Source organism: Physeter macrocephalus, chromosome 16 (genome assembly GCF_002837175.3).
Source record: "Physeter macrocephalus isolate SW-GA chromosome 16, ASM283717v5, whole genome shotgun sequence".
Classification (NCBI taxonomy): domain Eukaryota; kingdom Metazoa; phylum Chordata; class Mammalia; order Artiodactyla; family Physeteridae; genus Physeter; species Physeter macrocephalus.
Genome location: NC_041229.1, coordinates 58,912,026 through 58,935,893, shown reverse-complemented (window position 1 = coordinate 58,935,893; position 23,868 = coordinate 58,912,026). Strand labels below are relative to the sequence as shown.

Genomic DNA, 23,868 nt, shown 5'->3' with positions numbered 1-23,868 from the left:
CAATTAATTCTGCCCGGAGAATTCGCAGTGAAGGTGACACTTGAGCTGTAGTGGGCGATTTCTAGACACTGAGTCTCAGAAGCTGCCGGAACCAAGGTGCTGCGGGAGTTGAGTGAGTCTCGGTCGGATATTGTTACCGGACCGGATCGAGGCCGTTCCGTCAGTGTTTTCGGACGCCCAGCGGTCGCGGCTTCTTGGGCCGATCTTCAGCTGGCACAATTACAGGCCGCGCAGCAGCAAAGGATGAATGGACCTCTGGGAAAGGTAACGTAGGTTCCACGCACTCTGGGCGCTGGGGAGGTGGTGAAAAGAGCTGAGCTGCTAGGTGGCCGCGAGGCTCTCACGCTGCTGCAGACATCCGGGTAAGAGACTTGGGGGAGAACAAGGCTCTTCCCAGAAGCACGTGCGGCGCCTTGTCAAAGGGTTGCGCTTAGTCGTCTGCTCCCGGGGCGTTAACCCGAGCGCCACGCCCCCTTTCGCGCTACCCTCGCCTCGCATTGGCCTGGAAAGAGAGGAGCCCCGCAATGGGAATCACAGCGGAATAGGTCCAAATAATATGTACGACCTTGAGCAGGTCATTTTATTTTTGCTTTAGGTCATCAGCTTCCAGATTTTTTTCTAAGAATACCGTTTTGACTCGCTGAATAGATTGGGATGTGAGGCTACTTGGCGACAAGGGAAGGGTAATAATAAAAAAACCATTTTTACTTACAAAACCTTAATTACGTGACTGCAGTAAAACCGTGTGAACCACGTAAAGCATTCCTTCACTTTCCCTTGTCCTCTTAACAGATTTCAGCTGTGCTTTTTCAGTTGTACCATGCTGCTTATACTAATGACTTTTTGTTTTTAGCAATTCATGTTAAAATTTTATTAGAGGCATTAATTTGGAGACTGTACTCCATGATACACAGCATGATCATTTCTGCTCATGGATCTACTGGTCCTAACTTTGGGGCAGCCCCTGAATGTCTCTAGGTTTGTTTCCTTAAGGTCCCAAACCTCACTTCATCCTTAATGAAGTAACTCTCTGTTGTTCACTTTAGCCAAATTGTGAGAATTTAACTAGATCTGGTGAAAGGATAATAGAAAAAAATCAAAGTTTTAAAATTTAACTGTTAAAGATGGTCAGACTGGTGGCTCCACGCTCCTGCTCTAAGAGCCTTGATTCTGAGGAATGCTGAAAGGGAGGGATCATTGTTCAGGGAATACTGTTTTTGGCCTTTCTATACTCCTGAAGAGCCCATGGAAATCTGTCATAGGCTATCACCTAAAGATACAAGGGCATATAGGGCCCCTCTGGATCTGATGCCACAGTTCTCTTCCAGACTCCTTTGTTACTGACTTCACTCTTCCGTTCTGCCCTATGGCTTTGGCCAGGTAGTCTCATCTTTATTTACCAAATGCTGAATTCCTAATCTTTGATCTTGTGGAGCTTTCTCACTTGGAATGCCCTCACCTTTTTTACCAGCTATCCAAATGCTCCATGGTTCAAGGCCCAGCTCAGGTCTCATCTTTTCCTTAAAACCTTTCAGACCATTCCAGCCAAAGTGCTTGTTTATTTTTTGAACTCTTAGCTGGTATTATCTTTTGGCATCTAATCATATGCAGTCTTGTGACCATCCTTGTGTCAGCCTGTCTGGAAGTGTTAGTTAATGCTTTACATTTATAAGGAAAACACATGGGATTTGCATCAGACCTGTGTTCTATCTCTTGCTAGCTGTGTGACCTTAGGCAGGTTATTTGACCTCCTGTGCTTCAGTTTCTTATCTGTAAATGCAGATAATGGTGCCCATCATATGGAATTGTTGTAAAGATTATAGAAGATAATGTAAGTAAGAGTATTTTCTAAGTGTGAAGAACTATACAAATAGGAATATTGATATTATTCTATAGTTAATAAACTGCTTTCATTTCCATAATTTTATTTGAGCTTCATGATATGAGATAATCCTGGCAGACACAACAGATAAGGAGGTGGAAGATACTGGTGCAGTGTCTGATACATAATAAGTTCTCAAATGCTTTACCAAATGCCTGAATAAACGAATGCCTTGCTTATAGGTCAACAGTCTCTTTTGTGGTAGTGCTGAACTGGAGCCTAGATTTTCTACCCCTCCTAAAACCCCACTGCCTTTCCTCTTCTGAGTATTTTGCATCTCCCTAACTTGATAATAATCTTGGTTTCTCTCATCTGTGAAATGAGGAATGAAAACCTTCCTTGACCTTCCCAGTTGTAAGTCCTTCCCTTCTCTGTGACCTGTGCAGCCCATTATACTGATCTCATTTCAGTGTAATAAATAATTTGCACATCTACTAGCCTCATTAGAAAGATTGAGGGTAGGGACTTCCCTGGTGGCCCAGTAGTTAAGAATCCACCTGCCAATCCAGGGGACACGGGTTCGAGCCCTGCTCTGGGAAGATCCCACATGCTGCGGAGCAGCTAAGCCTGTGCACCACAACTACTGAGCCTGTGCTCTAGAGCCTGCGAGCCACAGCTACTGAGCCCACATGCCACAACTACTGAAGCCTGTGTGCCTAGAGCCCATGCTCCACAGCAAGAGAAGCCACCACAATGAGAAACCCACACACCACAACAAAGAGTAGCCCCACTCGCCGCAACTAGAGAAAGCCTGCACGCAGCAACGAAGACCCAATGCAACCAAAAATAAATAAACAAAAATAAAATAAAATAAAAATTAAAGAAAAAAGAAAGATTGAGGGTAGGTAACTGTATTTTCTTCATGTCTGTATATACGCAGCCTACAGTGTACCTGATCTGATAAATATTGAATGAATAAGTGAATGAAAAAATGTTGACATTATGTGGTAAATACACAGTAGAGCTGGGACTAGAAGTTCAAACTCTTAGCCCAGTGCTTGAGACCCTAAGAAATCATCTCAAATTTTAGATGAGTGAGAAGCTCAGCTTTACTGGAATAAAACTGGGTGGGATCACATACCTCTTTAGGTCAACAGAAGTAGTAAAGCAATTAAGTGTCCAATTAAGACACTAATGCTGATAGTCATCAGACTTCAGAAAACATATTGTTTGATCAAGATGGAAGGATGGTGCCTGTGGAAGTCAACATGCACAGGGAATTGTTAGTGACTCACCTGCTGAGTTACTTTGCAGAGAAAATGGATGGTCCTGGAGTGTCAAGCTCAGGTCTGGATGTCACTCACCCTCAGATTACCATTCTTTTCGGGGATTACCATACCCTTGAACCAGAAGGATATGATTAGGGGAGGGGTGGTGATCACAAAAGATATGCTAGCCTTACCAGCCCAGAAGGAGCAACCTTGGGGACTGATTGCATAGTAAGATGTTTTCAAATGAAAACACTGAAGGCTAACATGGAGCATAGTTCATATGAACAAATAGCAGTGAGGATTTAAAAAAATGACAAATCAACAGACATGAATTAGGAGGACATAAGAAGATATGAAACAGGAGGACAGAAATTTCAGAGGGCCTAGCAGGGCAGGGAGTCCAAAAGCCCAGCAAAATGGTCAAGAAGTTGGCTATTTCCTGGTCACTACTAGACTGTAAGTTCTGAAGGACAGGGACATTTCTCTATTTTGTTCATGGTTTTATCTTCAGCACTTGTCACAAACTAAAGTACATATTGTTTAATAAATGAGGAACTGAACAATCACCACTGTTATTGTCACTGCTCCCAATTTGACCATTAACAATGTGCCTTGCACTTGCTAAGTCCTTTTCATATTATATCTAATTTAATAGTATCAACAACTCTATGAGTTGTTTTTTGTTTTTGGTGTTTTTTTAAAATTTAACTTATTTTTTTATACAGCAGGTTCTTATTATATGAGTTGCTTTATAACCTCTTTAGAGATAAGGAAGTGAGGTTTGGAGAGATTTACTAATTTGATCAGCAAATATTTATTGAGCACTTGCTATGTGCCAGAGAGTATGCTAGATGCTGAGATGTAGTAGTTCCTGTCTTCAAGGAGCTTATATTTCCAGCAAAATAGACTAATTAAACATATAACTACCTTTTGCTGTATACCTGAAACTAACGCAATATTGTAAATCAACTATACTTCAATTTAAAAAAGTATAATTACTTAAGTAATTGTGATAAATGCCTCAAAAAAAAAGATTCTGTGTGCTATATGGTGTGTATAACAGCAGAATTCAAGTAAGTCTGAGCAGTCAAGAAAGTTTTCTTGGTGATGTTACACGACTAAGACTTAAAGAATAATAGAATTTAGACTGGGAGAGCATGTGCGAAGGCCCTGAAATGAGAACACGTTTGGAGTTCCAGAGGGCCCAGAGGAAATTGGAAGGGAGAGAAGCAAGGGAGCTTGTATCAAGGGAGAGAGTGCGGAGAAGTATGGGGATGAGAGCTGGGGAGATGGTAGGGGATTGGGCTTACATTTCAGTGACCACAGTTGTTTTGAAACATTTTAGTCCTGGAGGAAGGTAGGGAATTGGGCTTAACAGAGCTCAGCTGTGGCCTAGAAGTGCCATCCAGCAGTATGGTGTGAGGCCAGATATTCCTTTCTTCCTCTCTTCCTCTCAATCTCTCTCTCTCTCTTTCTTTCTTTTTAAAATCGAGATATAACTCACGTACCATGATATTTACCCTTTTAAAGTGGATAATTTAGTGGGTTTTAGTATATTCATAAAGTTGTTCAGCCATCACCACTAATTCCAGAACATTTTCATCACTCTAAAAAGAAACATACCCATAAGCATTTACTCCTCAATTCCCCCCTCTGCTCACCCCCTGGTAACCACTAATCTACTTTATGTCTCTATGGATTTGTCTGTTCTGGTCATTTCATATAAATGAAATGATATAGTATGTGAGGCCAAGTATTTCTTAAGTGACTTGCCAAAGATCATACAGCTAGTAACATGGAGGAGCTGATATTCAAACCCAGGTCTGTGTGAATCTATAACCTGTGTTCCTAACTGCCGTAAAGACTCAGTGTAAAGACAGGCTTTGATAGTCACCATATTAAACACATTCAGAAGAGAATGGCCAAAGGAAAAATTACAAGCATAATCAATTTCGAAAGAACTTAGGAAAAGGTCAGCTCGAACACCACTTATTAGCTGTGTGCTTCAGACATATTAATTAACATTTCTGAGCTTTGGTTTCCTCACAGTAAAATGGGGGTAGAAATATCTACTTCACAGAATGGTTGTGAGGGTTAATGCAAATGATGTTTGGCATAAAGCAGGTGCTCAACAAATGGTAAGATTATTTAGGCTATTATTATTATCATTATTATATGAATTTCGCTGCTATTAAATTGGTATTGTTCTTTTGAGAGGTAGTATGGCAGAATGGAAAACATGGGTTTTAGAGTCAGATTTGGTTTGAATTCTTGGCACCTCTTACCAAACCTATAGCTTTAGGCAATTTACCTAAGCCTCTTTTTTCCTCTATAAATAGAGGCAATTATTTCAATGCCTCTATTAGAGGATTGGTGTAAAGATTGAGCAAAGTGCTTAGCACAAAGAATGTACTCAATAAGTGATAGTAACAATGCTATTTTAAACAATATTTGTTAATATACAAATATATTCTGTTAATATTCATAAGACAGTTGCTTGCCTCATGGGCCCCTTACCCACTTCTGTCACCATCCACCCCAGGGCCCTGGTGTCTGAAGCTACTCACACACCATAGGTTTTGCCCCGTGACTTCAGTTCTTAAGTAGCTGTGTAGTCCTTTTCTGGTTCCTGACTCCCGAGCTCATGGGACAAGTATTTTTGTAACCCACTGTAACAGCTCTGTCCTCATTCATTCATTCAGTAGAGTCACTGGCCTTCTCTTCCATTTGGTTTGGAGCTGGAGCTGCTCTTCATTTGCTGACTGCGGAGAGAGAGTATTTGTGGATACAGTCCCAAAATAGATAAGTTTTGTCCTGTTAAATGATGCCGAGCATTGCAGGGGAGAGGAAGCACATTTCCCAGAGCTGAAAGGGAGAGTTCACACCACAGTTTGAATGTCTTCCAGACAGTTGTCAACCCTTAAAAAGGTTTGGCTTTTAGATAATTAAATCCATAGCTATTGTGAAGACTCAGAAATCTGAACAATTAAAGTGAGGAAAAATCAGTCTCATCTAGATCTTTCTTCCCATCCAATACCTCTTCTGTATGAAGTGACCCATTTAAGAATACATTCTGTTCACTCTGATTTCTATTCTGTTTGTCGTGGTTCATAGATCTTGCACCTGGAGGGACATTAGTGTCATCTGTTCTAACTCCAGAGAGGGGAAAATTACTAGCCAATCACTAGTAAGGTGACCAGTGGTGGGGGGAGCCAGCCAGAGCTCCTGTGTGCTGGGGCTCCCAGTTGCCTGCTCTGTCTTTTACGCTGGCCAATATAAGGTTAAGCATATTGTACAGATATTTACAAAGTCTTTTAGTATCTTATTTAATTGTCATTTTTAGGATTGTCTGCATACTTTGCCCTTCCTTCTATTATTCATATCCTTCCCAATCTTCATGACCTCACATTCTCTGGGAGACTTTTCCTAAATTTGATCATTTTCCCCCCTGAATTCCTAAACACTAACACATTCATTTATGGGAGAGAGGGTGTAGAATAGTGGAAAAATTATAGGCTTTGGAGTCAGAGAAACCTAAGATCCTATGCTAGTTCTGATAGTAGCTGTTTGACTTTGGGTAAATTACTTAATCTCAGTTTCCCCAACTGTAAAATGGGATAATAATACTTATCCTGTAATGGAATTATGATTTAGACACATGGTAGGTGCTCAACATAATAGATGTGGGTGGTAATAAATGGTAGCAATGATTGTCACTCATTCACTTCTTCCTAATCATTTATTTATTTACTAAAACAACAGGAAGATGATATGACTCTTGCCCTTGAGGATCTCTTGGTTTAGCATAGTGGCCTATGGGTGATGTTAAGAGTTTCAGTGAATCTCTTGAAGTAGTATGCAAACTTTTTTCCCCCCTTACTTACTTAATTTATTTGGTTCTACTTACTACATTTTAATTTTTTTTTTTTTTTTTTTTGGCCACACCATGCGGCATGCGGGATCTTAGTTCCCCGACCAGGGATCGAACTCGTGCCCCTTGCATTGGGAGCGTGGAGTCTTAACCACTGGACCCCCTTACTTACTTATTTTTTTTGTTTCTATTTACTACTTTTTATTTTTTTTTTTTTTTTTTTGGCCACACCATGCGGCATGCGGGATCTTAGTTCCCCGACCAGGGATCGAACTCGTGCCCCTTGCATTGGGAGCGTGGAGTCTTAACCACTGGACCACCAGGGAAGTCCCCACCTGCTACATTTAAAAAAATTGAAGTAGAGTTGATTTACAGTGTTTCAGGTGTACAGCAAAGTGATTCAGTTATATATATAGGTATATATACACATATTATATATATATAGATTCTTTTTCATATTCTTTTCCATTATAGGTTATTATAAGAATATAGTTCCCTGTGCTAAGTATGCAAACTTTTGTATATTCGTGTCTATATGTATTTGTCTGGGGAGAAGATTCATGATTTTGGGCAGATTATCAGCAATATCTAATCTGTAACACCCCAAAAGCTAAGAACTTCTCCTGGCCATCAACACCTGGATTCCCTGCCAGAGGTGCTTGTTGTTTGTGCCACCTATTTTGACTTAATCATATAATACTGTGGTATTGCTTAGCTGTTTAATACAAATGTGTATTCATATCTTCAGCCATTCAAATTCCTATAAGACAGGGGTTGTGCTTACATTTTGTAAACAGCTTTATTGAGATATAAGTCATATACCATACAATTTGTCCATTTAAAGTATACAATTCAATGGCTTTTAATATCTATAGAGTTGTGCAACCATCACTACAATCAATTTTAGAACATTTTCATCACCCCAGAAAAAAAACCCACATCCCTTAGTTGTCATCCCCAGCTGCCCAGACCCCCCCCAGCCCTAGGCAACCACTAGTCTTTCTTTCTCTATAGATTTTCCTATTCTGGCTATTTCATATAAATGGAGTCATACAATATTGGCCCTTTGTGACTGGCTTCTTTTATTTAGCATAATGTTTCCAAGTTCATTCATGTTGTTATATTTTGTTTTTACAGTCCCTTTCATATTCAGCATAGTAGTTGACACATAATAGGCTTTTTAAAAATTTTATTTTTATTTTTATTTTTTATTTTTATTTTTTTTGTGGTATGCGGGCCTCCCTCTGCTGCGGCCTCTCCCGTTGCGGAGCACAGGCTCCGGACGCGCAGGCCCAGCGGCCATGGCTCACGGGCCCAGCCGCTCCGCGGCATGTGGGATCCTCCCAGACCGGGGCGCGAACCCGGTTCCGCTGCATCGGCAGGCGGACGCGCAACCACTGCGCCACCAGGGAAGCCCATTTTTATTTTTTAAAACTTTATTTATTTTTGGCCTCGTTGGGTCTTCGTTGCTGCGCGTGGGCTTTCTCTAGTTGCGGCGAGCGGGGGCTACTCTTCGTTGCGGTGCGCGGGCTTCTCGTTGTGATGACTTCTCTTGTTGTAGAGCACAGGCTCTAAGCACATGGGCTCAGTAGTTGCAGCGCGTGGGCTCTAGAGCATGCGGGCTTCAGTAGTTGTGGTGTGCAGGCTTAGTGGTTGTAGCTCGCAGACTGTAGAGCACAGGCTCGGTAGTTGCTCCGCGGCATGTGGAATCTTCCTGGACCTGGGATCGAACCCGTGTCCCCTGCGTTGGGGACAACGGATTCTTAACCACTGCACCACCAGGGAAGTCCAGGCTTTTTTTCCTTAATTTTAAAAAAGTATTTATTTACTTATTTTGGCTGTTCCGGGTCTTAGTTGTGGCACGCAGCCTTCCTAGTTGTGGTATGTGGACTCTTAGTTGCGGCATGCAAACTCTTAGATGCGGCATGCGTGCAGGATCTAGTTCCCCAGCCAGGGATTGAACCCAGGCCCCCTGCATTAGGAGTGCAGAGTCCTACCCACTGGACCACCAGGGAAGTCCCCATAATAGGCTTTAAAAAAATAAAATTTAGAACAGTTTTAGAATTACAGAAAAGTTGCAAAGATGGTACAAAGAATTCCCATATACTTCATATCAAGTTTTCCTGGTTATTATCTTATATTAGTATGGTACGTTTTTCATAATTAATGAACTGATATTGATATATTATTATTAAGTCCATACTTTATTCATATTTCTTTCATTTTTTAAAATCCAGTGTCCTTTTTCTGTTCTAGGTAGGATCCCATCCAGTATATTATATTACATTTAGTCATCATGTCTGCTTAGGCTCCTCTTGTCTATGACAGTTTCTCAGACTTTCCTTTGTTTCTCAAGGCTTTTACACATAATAGGCTTTTAAGACATAAATGTTGAAGGAACTGAAATTGTTCCTCATAGTGGACAGGATTTTCTCTTTGTGTTATGGGACCTTAAGGGCATTTATTATTTATTATCTAGTTACTTTATAGAAAGAACTCCTCCATGTTAAGCACTCCCTTAGTAAACCTATAGCAGTGATCTTTTGAGTGGGTGCCAGCAGGGCAGAGTGAGATTAAAATAACTGGGTTGTTGAGGGTAAGATTGTGGGGAGTGGGGGAAGCTGCCACTGCAACTGCCTCCTCTCATTATTATTGTTTTGTTCATGTTGGTATATTATTATTATTATTATTAAGAGAGTGTGGTGTAATAGAGGCATAGTCTTTGGAGTAAAACAGTCCTCTTAGCCACTTATTAGCTATAATTTCTTGGAATATAATTTCTATGGGCCTCAGCTGCCTCACCTGTAAAATTGCCTTGCAGTGTTTTGAGAATTAGAGAAGAGTTCAGAAAGTCCCTTGCATGGCGACTGTGCTTGACACATACATAATAGTTGTTGATTGATATTAGAAAATATAAATTAGGGACTTCCCTGTTGTCCAGTGGTAAAGAATCCGCCTTCCAATGTAGGGGACGCAGGTTCGATCCCTGGTTGGAGAACTAAGATCTCACATGCTGTGGGGCAACTAAGCCCACGCGCCACAACTACTGAGCTCATGTGCCACAAACTACAGAGCCCATGCACCCTGGAGCCCATGTGCTACAACTAGAGAGAGAAAACCTGCACGCCACAACTAGAGAGAAGTCTGCATGCTGCAACGAAAGATCCTGCATGCTGTAACTAAGACTTGATGCAGCCAAGAAAATGAATAAATAAATAAAATAAATAAGTATTTAAAAAAAGAAAATATAAATCAAATTAGAAAGGGGAAATAGGGTGACAAAAAAGCAACCCAAGAAGTGCGGGGGGGTTGGGCTTCTGTTTTTCGAGCATTTTCTGTAGTGGGTAGAAAAAGAAGATGGCCTTGGTTTGCCTGCATGTTCGGTATTAACTGTAAGGCAGTTTCTTTGCTAGACAAGAGGATTTGGTTCCGTTTTGGTTTGTGTACTGTGAGTTTCTAGCCTCTTTGTGAAGAGGTACGTGGAGCTCTGTGAATGCTTACAATTGTTCTAACATGACTGTTTTGCTGTAGGCGCTGTGTCTGAGGAAGGACACCATTTTTAAGCAAGCCTTTTCCCTCTTGAGGTAAGGATATTAATAACAGTAAAAATATAGCTAATATTTGCATTCCACTAGGTGGTTCACACAGCATTCTTCTTTCATCATCTCCACTTACATGTTTACTAAGCATCTCAAGCATTAACTCCCCTGCCAACTTACTCCTTCCCCATTCTCAGTAAATGACAACTCCATTCATCTAGTTGCTCAGGACAAAATCCTTGGAATCATCCTTGATACTGTTGTTTCTCTCACTCTACATCTAATTCTTAAAACCTGTCAGCCTTGCTTTTGAAATATGTTCAAATAATGCAAGGCTATTGCAAGAACCACTTCACTGGTTCTCTTCCCTCAGTTTCACGTCTTCCTATTCATTGCTCACCTATTGCCAGGGTTAACTTTCTAAAACTTAAACTTGATCATATCACTTTTGTGATTAAACTGCCAGGAGCTTCCCACTGCCCACACAGAGTAAAGACAAAACTCCCTAGCACAGTGTTTGAGGTTTTCAAAACCTGACCCCTGATTACCTCTTTTACCCTGCCCCCTTCCCTGCTGCTTTTAAGTGCCACTCACATCCACCTGCTTGCTGTTCCCCAGATATACTACTTTCATACCTCTGCCTAGAATGCTTTTCCTGTGGGGCTAAGTAATTGAGAATAGTTCTTAATTTTTAAAACCTCATTTCAAATAGTTTCACCCCTCTGATGAAATGAGCATGCTTTCCTTTGTATTCCACCAAATCTTGTACATGATTTTGTTCTGGATCAGCACTGTATTGTGGCTCGCATCTGTTTACATATCTCTCTCCCAACTAGACCATAGATAGAGACATTTTACTTACTTTTGCATCCTCAGGACCTAACAGATCGACCCATAGTAAGTACTTAATAATGTTTATGGAAAGAAGAGAAGGGGGAAATAAGGAAATATGTAGCATTGATATATCCTTAATGAGGAGCATACAAGTTTTGGTAGCTTTGCAAATAGATGTGGGTATCTAATTGTATTCAACATACTCTTTTTAGGTTCAGAACCTCAGGAGAGAATCCCATCTGTTCTGCAGGTAAACAGTTATTTCCTGATGTAGTCTTCCTGCTTTAAGTGACCCTCTAACACTATAATAATTTTGTCTAAAAAGATGCCTAACATATCTTTGAGAAGAGTGCCTGGGACCAAATCCTACCCCTCACATGGAACAGGACAAAGGGCAAGAACATAAAGTTGTGGGTTAAGAGCAAGAGTTCTGTACTAAGTTTGGATTCCAACTCTACCACATACTATTCTGTGACTTTTAAGTACCTCTCCATAGCTTGGTTTCCTCACTTTAAAAAATGAGGAGAATTATAGTACAAACTACAGTGAATTATTTGAAGATTCAGTGAGATAAAACATATAAACTGCTTTAAAAAAGTTAGTATTGGGACTTCCCTGATGGTCCAGTGGCTAAGACTCTGCACCCCCAATGCAGCGGGCCCGCGTTCGATCCCTGGTCAGGGAACTAGATCCCACATGCCACAACTAAAAAATGATCCTGCATGCTACAACTAAGACCCAATACAACCAAATAAATAAATATTTTTTTAAAAAAGTTATTATTATTATTATTATTGCTACTATTTCAGACCTGTCTTTCATGTCCATTATCTACCAGGCTAAGGCTTTTCTTCCAGTATTTTATCCAAAATGAATGTTCATTCAATCTGGTTAACACAATGAATTTCAATCTGTTTCAACCCTATTATTTGCCATTTTTGCTTTGTCTATTATGTGACAAATTTCAAAGCAGCCATTGGATAGTAATGATATCTGTTTTTTGACTGAAGAGTATCAGAAACAGGAAATTCCCTGGTGGTCCAGTGGTTAGGACTCCAAACTTCCACTGTAGGGGGCATGGGTTCGATCCCTGGTTGGGGAACTAAGATCCTGCAAGCCGCGTGGTATGGCCAAAAAAAAAAAAAAAAGTATCAGAAATAAAGGAATGGGAGCAAGGAAGGGAACTAACATTTACTGAGTGCTTAGTATGTGCCATGCAGTGCATAAGAAGTTTTACATCCATTAATTACTTCAGAAGATGGTGGCAATGTGTAGAGAATCACCACTTCTACCAGGCCTAAAGCCCAGCTTCTCAAAATATGTGCTTCTTTTTATTTATTCATTCTCTCAACAAACATTTATTGGACCAGGCTGTGTTTTAGGTGCTGGGGGTACAAAATTAAGATGGTATAATCCTTGCCATTTGGAACCTTACAGTGTTATAAGAAATAATTTTATCCCCAAAGAATAATATAATGAACACTTCTATACCCATTACTTAGATTCAACTGTTGTTAACATTTTGTCATATTAGCTTTCTTTTTTTTTTTTTTTTTTTTTTTAAATAACAAGTTGCCAACAGCACTTTATTTTTTCTTTTCAACATCCTGTTCTGCAGCTTCCTTGGCCCTTTTTGCCCAGATGCCAAAGAGCCGGGCATTGGCGTGGGCCATGCGGAGACTGGCGAAGGCCTTGAAGTTCTTCTCCTCCTCTGTGATAACTCTGGCCTTCTCCTTCTTGTAGATGTTCCGTATGGGCATGACTGGTCCGGTCAGCTGGGTGGCCAATTTGAGCTTTGCAGCAGAGCCGTCTCCCTTCTTGGGGGCTGAGGGCTTCCTGCAGATCTTGCGCTCTGGCTGGTTGAACCACGTGGCCACGCGCCGCTGCCAGTTCTTGTGGAAGTGGGGCTTCAGGATCGTATCATTACGGCTTGGCACCATGGCTGCGGCCGACTGGTCTGGGGAGCAGGGAGGACGGGGAGCGAGTTAGGGCTCAGGCACGGCGGCCCAAGGGCGCGCGCACCCATGTTAGCTTTCTTGACCAGATGTTATGATACTTCACCCCTGAATACTTAAGCATGCATTTCTAGAAACAAGGATATTCTCTACATTCTATTAAAGAACCACAATAGCATTATCTCCCTGAAGAAAATTAATAATAATGCCCCAATATCATCTAATACTCTATCCATTTCCCCAGTTGTCCCCCAAAAGTCTTTTATGGTGTTGTTTATAACCAAGAGCCAGAGATGGTTCATGCTTTGCATTTTGCTATGATGTCACCTTTAATGCAGAACAGATCTTTCACTATTTTATTTCTACAACAGTTGCTTTTTGATTAGGCTAGACCATTTGACTTATAAAATTTCCTCCCTTTTTAATTTGATTATTTCTGTGCGGTATTTTATAATATGTTCTTCTGTTCCTTTCCTACAAACTAGAAGTTATGTCTAAAAGCTTTTCTAGATTCAAGTTACACAATTTTAGCAAGAAAACTTAATAACTGATGCTCTGAACTTCATATTGCATCCTATCAGGAGAGGAAAAAAAAACACTAAGAAAATCTGATCATAAAAGTGAAAAGCAGCCATTTTAGAGAATATGGAAAATAAACACACACACACACACACACACACACACACACACAATACACACACGAAGAAGCTGAAGGAGATGAAGAAAATAAAGATCACTTGTAATGCTACCATCCAGAGATTATTGCTTAACATTCTGGTGTATATCCTAGCAGGTCTTTTTATAGGCATTTCTTTCTCTCTTTCTGTGTGTGCGTGTGCATGTGCGTGTGTGTGTGTGTGTGTGTGTGTGTGTGTGTGTGTGTGTATTTTTTTGTCTTGCAGTAATGGGAACAAATTATATATAATGCTTCATAATCTTTTTTTTCTACTTAATCTATGGTGAACATGTTTCTACTATAATAAATAAATAAATATCTACATAATTATTTTGAATATACTGCCTTAAATGGAACAACATGTAGGGTAAGAATCTGAGTCTGGTTTTGAACATGTTGAGTTGGAGTGCTTGTGAGGAAGATATACTAAGTAGTCCATTGGAGACACTGATCTTGAGCTCAAAATATAGGTCTGGGTTGAAACTGTGAATTTGGAAGTCATCATATTGTTGATTTTAATTGACGTCTTGAGAATGAATGAGACTACCTGAGGAGAACAAGTAGAGAAGAGGCCCAAGGATCGGGCCCTGAGGAACTCCAACATTAAAAAATTGGGTAGAGGGTGCAAGATATGGCTAATGAGCTTGAAAAGGGAGGCCAACGTGGTAGGAGAAAAACAGGTTAGTATAGTTTCATGGCAGCCAAAAGGAGAGTGTTTCAGGAAGGAAAGAGTGGTTAACCACGTTACAGTTTCAGCTGTGTGCTGCTGAGAGGGAATCGCAAAAGACATGAACTAACGATGTTCCTTGGTTTCGACAACATAGAGGTGACCTTAGGGAGAGTAGTATCTGTGTAGGTGTGGTGAGGTCTGTTGTGGAAATCAACTGCATTGACAGGTGAATGGGAGTTCAGGAGTTAGAGAAAGCTATGACAGACAGTATGTTTAAGAAGTTTGTCTTTGAATGGGAGGAGAGAGAATTGGCAGGAGCTGGAGAGGGATGTGGGGTTAAGGAAAGATTTTTTTTGATAGTTATTTTTCTCTTAATTATACTTTTAATTTTGAAAGGTAAAAAGTTATAAAAAAGTGAAAAGGGTGATATGTCAAATAAACCCAGATTTGGCAATTTTTAACGTTTTGTTAGACTTTCATTTTTTTTCTTGTATATTAAAAAAATAAGGATTATGTTCAGGACCCATTTATTCCCTACTCTTGGTATCATCCCTTATCCCATAACCAGAGAAAAAGTTCATTTTGAACTGGTATGTATTCTGAGGAAGGTTTTAAAAATATATTAAAATTATCAACTGTTAAAAATTATAAAAGCATGCAAATGGTAAAAATAAATATAAATTGAAAGGGTGTATGATGAAAGATTGAATTTTTTTCTATTTCCCACCTAGTTTCACTCCTCAGTGGTATGCATTGATAGCAGTTTCTTGTATATTTTTCAGGAAAGTTTTATGCGTATATGAACATATATGTTATAATGCTGGACATTTAGGTTGTTTTTAGTTTCTGTTATTTCAAAAAATGCTGCAACAACTGTTTCTATATATCTTTATAAACTTGTTCTGTACATTTGTAAGATAAATTCCTGGAATTGAAATTGTTGAGTCAATGGGTTGTCAGTTAAAAATTTTGGTAAGTATTGTCAGAGTGCCCTTCAGAGAAGTTGTATTAATTTACATTTCTATTTTCTGGCCAAAACTGGGTTTTACAAAACATCTTACTTTTTTGCTGGTGAAAATTATGTCTCATTTTAATTTGCATTTCTTGAGAAAGTTTGTCATCTTTTCATATTTTTTTGGCCATTTGTATTTCTTTTCTTGTGAACTGCCTGCATATATTTTTTACCCATTTTTCTTTTGAATTGTTTGCTTTTTCATTTTTGATTTGTAAAAACTTTTTATATAGTTCCTTTTTTTTAATGAAAGTTCTTTTTTAAAATTTATTTAATTAATTAATTTATTTTTGGCTGCGTTGGGTCTTTGTTGCTGTGCATGGGCTTTCTCTAGTTGCGGCGTGCGGGAGCTACTCTTTGTTGTGGTGCGTGGGCTTCTCATTGCTGTGGCTTCTCTTTGTTGCGGAGCACGGGCACTAGGCACGCAGCTCAGTAGTTGTGGCTCGTGGGCTCTAGAACGCAGGCTCAGTAGTTGTGGCGCATGGGCTTAGTTGCTCTGTGGCATGTGGGATCTTCCCCGACCAGGGCTCGAACCCGTGTCCCCTGGATTAGCAGGCGGATTCTTAACCACTGCACCACCAGGGAAGTCCCGTTGCCAGTTTTTTCTTTTTTTTTTTTCAGTTGTTTTAACATTTATTGAAACATCCATTTTTTCCCCATAGATTTAAGAATGTCACCTTATCATATACTAAGTTTCCATATGAATCTATAACTACTGGATTGTAACTTAGTATTGTTTTTTTTTTTTTTCGGTACGCAGGCCTCTCACTGTTCTGGCCTCTCCCGTTGCGGAGCACAGGCTCCGGACGCGCAGGCTCAGCAGCCATGGCTCACGGGCCCCGCCGCTCCGCGGCATATGGGGTCCTCCCAGACCGGGGCACGAACCCGTGTCCCCTGCATCGGCAGGCGGACTCTCAACCACTGCGCCACCAGGGAAGCCCCTTAGTATTGTTTTATAGATCTGTCTGTATATTTGATACCAGTACCAAGCTGTTTTAATACTACTGGTTACTGTAGTTTTGAGGTATATTTTATTTATTTATTTATTTATTTTTATTTTTTTGCGGTACGCGGGCCTCTCACTGCTGTGGCCTCTCCCTTTGCGGAGCACAGGCTCCGGACGCACAGGCTCAGCGGCCATGGCTCACGGGCCCAGCCGCTCCGCGGCATATGGGATCCTCCCAGACCGGGGCACGAACCCGTGTCCCCTGCATCGGCAGGCGGACTCTCAACCACTGCGCCACCAGGGAAGCCCATGAGGTATATTTTAGTATCTGATTCTGAGGTAGTTTTTTGTTTTATTTTGCTTTGAAACTGGATTAAATGGGGCATGTTAAACGCTGTTGAAAAAAATCCAATTGAATAAAAGATCCTTTTGAAAAGAGGGGTAGGGACAATAACAATTTACTCAAACAGCTTCCTATTTGGAGAAATTTAAGTTGTCTCCAAAATTTTGCAATGTAAACAACACTACGATAAACATCCTGTACATTAGTATTTGTGCCCTTGTGTGATTATTTACATAGGATATATTTCTAAAAGTCTAATTGTTGGGTCAAAGGAAATGCACATTTTAATTTTTTTTTTTGGCTGCACTGGGTCTTTGTTGCTGCACGCAGGCTTTCTCTAGTTGTGGCGAGCAGGGGCTACTCTTCGTTGCGGTGCACGAGCTTCTGATTGTGGTGGCTTCTCTTGTTGCCGAGCACGGGCTCTAGGCATGCAAGCTTCAGTAGGTGCAGCACACAGGCTCAGTAGTTGTGGCACGTGGGCTCAGTAGTTACAGTATGCGGGCTTAGTTGCTCTGCAGCATGTGGGATCTTCCCGGACCAGGGATCGAACCCATGTCCCCTGCATTGGCAGGCGGATTCTTAACCACTGTGCCACCAGGGAAGTCCCAAAATGCACATTTTTAAAGCTATTGATGTGTATTGCCAAATTGCTCCTTGGAAAGATTGTACCATTTTATAGTTTTTTTTGTATTTGAGAATCCCTTTTTATACACTCATCAACATTGTTATTTTTTTAAATATTTGCTAATATTAATAAGTTAAAAATGCCATCCCTTGTATTTGTAATTTGCATGTCTTTGAGTACTAGTTGGTTGAACATAGTTTCATACATTTACTGGCCATTTATCCTTTCCTTTGCCCATTTCAGTTGTGGAATCTCAGTGCCTAGAAGGCTCCAAGGCCCAGGGTAACTCACCAATATCAGCATGCCAAGGTAATTCTCTTTGAAAGGACACAGCTTTGTTGGCATTTTTCATGCATCTTTGAGATTTCTTTAAAGTCAGAAATTTCAAAATTGAATTATAATGGTGTTCAGAAAAGAAGAGTAGGAAGCAGTGTCCTGTTCCTACCTTTACATATCATGCTCTCTGTGGGCCCTGGGTACCATCCCAGCTGCTCTCTCTAAGGAATGGGCCTCATTGTAGTGACCATCTTTTTCTTACTGATTTAAACGTACATGGAGAGGTAGAAGTAAATATATAAAGAGGTCTAAAGAGGTTAAATGAAGGGAACTCAGACTTTTCTTATTATAGCATGAGCAAAAAGGTGGAGTCATCAAAACATGGTACATTCAGGACTTCCCTGGTGGCTCAGTGGTTAAGAATCCGCCTGCCAATTCAGGGGACACCGTTCCAGCCCTGGTCCGTTAAGATCCCACATGCCACAGAGCACCTAAGGCCGTGCGCCACAACTACTGAGCCTGCGCTCTAGAGCCTGCGAGCCACAACTACTGAGCCCGCATGCTACAACTGTTGAAGCCCGCGTGGCTAGAGTTCGTGCTCCGCAACAAGAGAAGCCACCGCAATGAAGCCCGCACATCACAAAACGAAGAGTAGCCTCCGCTCGCCACAACTAGAGAAAGCCCACATGCAGCAACGCAAGCCCAACACAGCCAAAAATAAATAAATAAATAAATAAAATAAATTTATTTTAAAAAAAACATCGTACATTCAAGTCCAAATAGTTCAGTGTAATTAGAAAAACTGAAAGAAGTTTGAAAAGAGATTTTGAAAAAAGTGGGTAGCCGCCAGAGCCAAATCATTGCAGATTGTCTTGGTAAAATATCTCTAGAATTTCAAAACAAAACAAGCAAACAAAAACACCCCAACGCTTACTGAGCACATACCATTTGCCACGTGCTGGGGTGTATCTGCCCTTCAGGGATGTGTATTGGATGGAGAAAATATCCTGTAATTAGACTCTTGGCTGGGGTTACCCCAGCTTTTTCCTCTTTCCCTCCTGCATAGCCCTGCCAAAATGCTTGTTCCAATTTTGAAGGAGAAATAATTAAAATGAAGTTGTTTATCCCCATCCTGGATTGATGGGTTTAGTTCCCAGTTTAGTAAACAAGGACATTGAAGGACAGTTGGCTCTGGCATATATAAAGGGAAGGGATGTGTTGTGGGAGAAGTCAATACATGATTACATTCTATAATTGTACTAATTGAAAGATTTTCAAAGCCTACTTTTGAAATCATGGGGTTTTGTATCTTCTTCAGCGAAAAGAGTTGCCTCTTCTCTCAGGAGGCTGCAATGTTCATATGACAGCAGGAAACCAGCTTAATGACACAAGCAGGGGAAAAAATTCAGTTGAACTTAATGGAAATCAGAGGCTTTCAAACTTGTAAATTTTATAATTAAAACAACTGGCTAATTAAGCAGTTTAACCACTGGTAACTTGACCAAAAACCTTTCATTTAAGAGAGAAAAGGGTTAATTTAACAGTATTTTGAACCAGCTTCTTAATTAACCAACTGCTCTAATTATAGGAATTTCCCCAAACTAAATTTGAAAATGCCTCCTTGCCAAGGAATTCCAGTAGATTAGAGGCTGAGGCAAGCATTTATGGCATTTTCACCTAAGATCTGTCATCATCTCAAAGATCACTTCTGGTTCTGCTCCTTGAAACCACTGGTGGGTGATTGAGTTTCTGTGTACTTAAAGATGGTGACGAGTTCCTGGGTTGTTGTTGTTTTTTAATTTACACAAAATATTTTACTATATAATGGAGGCATGGGAGAGCTGCAGCTGTAAACTCTTGATGATGTTTGTATGTTTAGGGCAGCACAGAGACGACATTTAAGCTGGCCATGGAGGCTGTGAAGGATATCACCAGTCAGAGAGGTGCAGTCCCAGCATGGGAGACAGCCCAGCACCACACAGAGGCATGAGAACTGCATGGTTTATACAGAATGGCAAGTGTAGCTCTGTGGCTGAGAAGCAAGGGTTTTTTTTTTTTTTTTTTTTGCGGTACGCGGGCCTCTCACTGTTGTGGCCTCTCCCGTTGCGGAGCACAGGCTCCGGACGCGCAGGCTCAGCGGCCATGGCTCATGGGCCCAGCCGCTCCGCCGCATGTGGTATCTTCCCGGACCGGGGCACGAACGCCCGTCCCCTGCATCGGCAGGCGGACTCTCAACCACTGCGCCACTGGGGAAGCCCGAGAAGCAAGGTTTTAAAAGCCTGGAGGATGGAGAGTGAGGACGTGAAGTGGTTGGAACTAGATTATAAAATTGAGGCTCTTAAATGCTTGCCTAAGGAGTATGAACTTCAGGCAGTGGAAAATCAAACATTTTGAAATATAGCAAGGACCTTCCTTGTCTCATTTATTGGTGTTACTGTAGTGCCTGATACAGTGCCTGGCACAGAGTAAGTCCTTTTTAAAAATTGTGGGGCTTCCCTGGTGGCGCAGTGGTTGAGGGTCCGCCTGCCAATGCAGGGGATGCGGGTTCGCGCCCCGGTCCAGGAGGATCCCACATGCCGCGGAGCAGCTGGGTCCGTGAGCCATGGCCGCTGAGCCTGCGCGTCCGGAGCCTGTGCTCCGCAACGGGAGAGGCCACAACAGTGAGAGGGGTTGGAACTAGATTATAAAATTGAGGCTCTTAAATGCTTGCCTAAGGAGTATGAACTTCAGGCAGTGGAAAATCAAACATTTTGAAATATAGCAAGGACCTTCCTTGTCTCATTTATTGGTGTTACTGTAGTGCCTGATACAGTGCCTGGCACAGAGTAAGTCCTTTTTAAAAATTGTGGGGCTTCCCTGGTGGCGCAGTGGTTGAGGGTCCGCCTGCCAATGCAGGGGATGCGGGTTCGCGCCCCGGTCCAGGAGGATCCCACATGCCGCGGAGCAGCTGGGTCCGTGAGCCATGGCCGCTGGGCCTGTGCGTCCGGAGCCTGTGCTCCGCAGAGGGAGCGGCTACAGCAGTGAGAGGCCCACGTACCGCAAAAAAAAAAAAAAATTTGTGTGTGTCCAGTGAATAAATGGTTGAATTAATGAAAGAATAACATGATTATGTTTGTGTTTTAGAAGGATTAATTTGTCAGCTTTAGAGGATGGAATAGAAAGGGGGGGTGTGGATACAGGAAGACTACACAACAACAACTCAGCCAAAGATACTACTTGAATCTTTGCTTGAACTTCCATCCACACTCCCCCTCCCACCACCTTCCACCCACAACAACCAAAGTGATCTTTTAAAAACACATTAGACATATAATTTCTCCACTGTTCAGCATGAAATCCAAACCCTTAACATGGCTCAGAGTGGCAGATTCCAGTCCACTGCCCTAATCTCTGGTGCACTCAGCCCCTCTCACTTTGCTTCAGCCACATGGACAGTCTTTTTGTTCCTTGAATGTGCCAATCTGTGTCCCCCTCTGGGGCCCTTGCACACGCTATTCCCTCTGCCTGGAACATTCATTCTCTATTTTTTTACCTAATAAACTCCTATCTGCCTTTCAGGTCTCAAGTTATTTTATTTATTTATTTGAGTAGATAATGCATGTACATGGAACAAGTTTTAAAAGCTACAAGAGTATAAAGTCAACAGTAAGTCTCTCTCTCCTGCCGTCTAGCCACTTCTCCCTGGGGATAACCACTATTACTATTCTCCTCTGAAATCTGGTTTCAGTTCACATGTCATTGTTTTTTAGAGGCCTTTCCTGATATTCCAATCTAAAATAGATCCACTGATTGTATTGCCATAGCGCTTTTTATCATTCATCACAATTTGTAATTTCATATTTATTTTGTGACTATTCCCTCCTCCATTAATGATTCCCTCCTCCTACTAGACTATAAGCTCCATAAGCAGAGTTTTGTTGGCCTTGTCCCCTGTTATACCTCCACCTCTTTGCACAGTGTCTGGCACATCATAAATACTGAATAATTAAGCCCTTCCTAAACTTTTTGCCTGTTTCTGTAAGCTCATCTCTTGCCACCCTACTGCTTATACTCTGCCTTGAAATTCTCTCTCTGGGTCTTCCCCTCCCCATACTGTGTTCTCTCTAACTCCTAGTCATCTGTCAGGTTTTACTTAAAAGCCACCTGTCCTAAGAATCCTTTCCTGACACCACAAGTCCAGCCTAGTGCCTCTCTCATGTATATAGACCTTATTGTAGGTAGCCCTTATCACCTGCATTGATGTCACCTGTCTCACCACTAGATCATAGATTCTGTATTGCAGGGACTTTGTCTTTGCCCATTGTTACAGCTCCAGCACCTAGAGCAGTGGTTGGTACCAACCCAGGCCTGCCATGGATATTGGGTTGATTGTACATTGCACAACTCTAGTGTGTGCCATTCACTTGGTTGTGAGGGTATAATTATTTCTGGCTACCTCAGTGGGTAGTAATAAATATTTGTTGAATGAATAAACATGCTTTGGAGAGTTCAGTGCTTTTTAGGAGGTCATGTTTTAAAGTCATAATAAAATCTTTTTGGATGGATTAATTTTCAAGGCTCTAATCTGAGGAAGATTGTGTACCCAATCAAGGGGATTTGGATATCAGCTCTTTGGGTGGGGCCCCAGGTTGCAGAGTCTGGAACCTAAAGCCTCAAAGAGTCAGCTGGGACTGTGGCCAAGAAGATACCTCAGTTATGTTCAGTGCTCTTTGGAAGCCTTCTGCCAAAAATACCTCCTTCTTCCATGCGTGGTAAACTCTTACTCCTCTTTCAAGAATGCAGCTGTTGGGACTTCCCTGGTGGTCCAGTGGTTAAGAATCCGCCTTCCAATGCAGGGGACATGGGTTCAATCCCTGGTCGGGGAACTAAGATCCCACATGCCGCGGGGCAACTAAGCCTGTGCGCCACAGCTAGAGAGAAGCCCATGCGCTGCAACGAAAGATCCCGCGTGCCGCAGCGAAAATCCTGCATGTCGCAACTAAGACCTGATGCAGCCAAATAAAAAAATAAATAATAAAGATGAGAAAACTGACTTAAAAAAAAAAAGAATTCAGCTGTTACCTCCCTGAACCTATTCCCCTGTACCGTCTTCCACTTCTCCCCGCTCACCCCTAAGGTGGAGTTAGTTGTTCTTTCCTCTAGGTTCCTTGCTCTCATCTCCATTAAAGTATTTTGTACACTATAAGGTAATTATCTGCTTTCCCATCATCCTTCCCCAGTACACATTGAGTGCCTCTAGGGAAAGTAGTATATTTTAGTCATCTTTGTAACTGTCCCAGTATCTATTCAGTTGTTGGCATATAATAGTAAATGTGGACTAATGCACATCATGGAAGGGATCCATGATATACCAGGGTTGTCTTGATGAAATACTGTGGATTGTAAACATAGGGAAAGTCTCTGAAGCCACAATTCTTGATTGGCCTGGCACAGAGAAGACCTGTTTGGAAGCACAGTTTAGAAAAGAGAAGCTTAAGGCACATTTCACTTGATGTCATTAGACTTTTCCACACCATTTTGTGTTTAGCCCCCCACAAAGTGGTGGCTCTGGGGAGATGCAGGACCACAGGAGCTGGGAGGAAAGGGAGCAGAACCTAGGACTAGTACTTTTCCAGAAGGTAGGGAACAAGCAAGAGAGACAGACAGACATAACAGAGCTGTGTAGGGCTGGTTCCAGTGAAGGGTAGAGATAAGGAGCTGATATCAGATATGGGAACGATCAAGTCTAGCTAGATTTTTTTTTTTTTTGTCAATATGCTGTATTTATTTTACTGAAGTTCTTTTTTTTTAACATCTTTATTTGAGTATAACTGTTTTACAATAGTGTGTTAGTTTCTCCTTTACAACAAAGTGAATCAGTTATATATATATACATATGTTCCCACATCTCTTCCCTCTTGCGTCACCCTCCCTCCCACCCTCCCTATCCCACCCCTCTAGGTGGTCACAAAGCACAGAGGTGATCTCCCTGTGCTATGCGGCAGCTTCCCACTAGCTATCTAATTTACATTTGGTAGTGTGTATATGT

General features: G+C 41.4%; 2 protein-coding genes and 1 non-coding gene across 3 annotated transcripts in view; 1 reads left to right on the top strand and 2 right to left on the bottom strand.

Annotated features, from left to right (window-relative positions):
- The first annotated feature begins 143 nt into the window (after window positions 1-143).
- MRPL48 (mitochondrial ribosomal protein L48) overlaps window positions 144-23,868 on the top strand; it is a 51,926-nt gene continuing 28,201 nt past the window's right edge. The window contains exons 1-3 of the mRNA XM_007113288.3: window positions 144-264; window positions 10,496-10,548; window positions 11,550-11,587. Of these exons, the coding sequence (XP_007113350.1) occupies window positions 244-264; window positions 10,496-10,548; window positions 11,550-11,587 (112 nt within the window). The 5' untranslated portion in view covers window positions 144-243. The remainder of the gene's footprint in view (window positions 265-10,495; window positions 10,549-11,549; window positions 11,588-23,868) is intronic.
- Window positions 8,907-8,979, bottom strand: TRNAR-CCU (transfer RNA arginine (anticodon CCU)). Its single transcript has one exon. It is a non-coding gene; the product is annotated as a tRNA-Arg (tRNA).
- Window positions 12,924-13,277, bottom strand: LOC112066967 (60S ribosomal protein L13-like). Its single transcript, XM_055091715.1, has one exon. It carries the CDS (start codon window positions 13,275-13,277, stop codon window positions 12,924-12,926), a length of 354 nt encoding a protein of 117 aa, XP_054947690.1.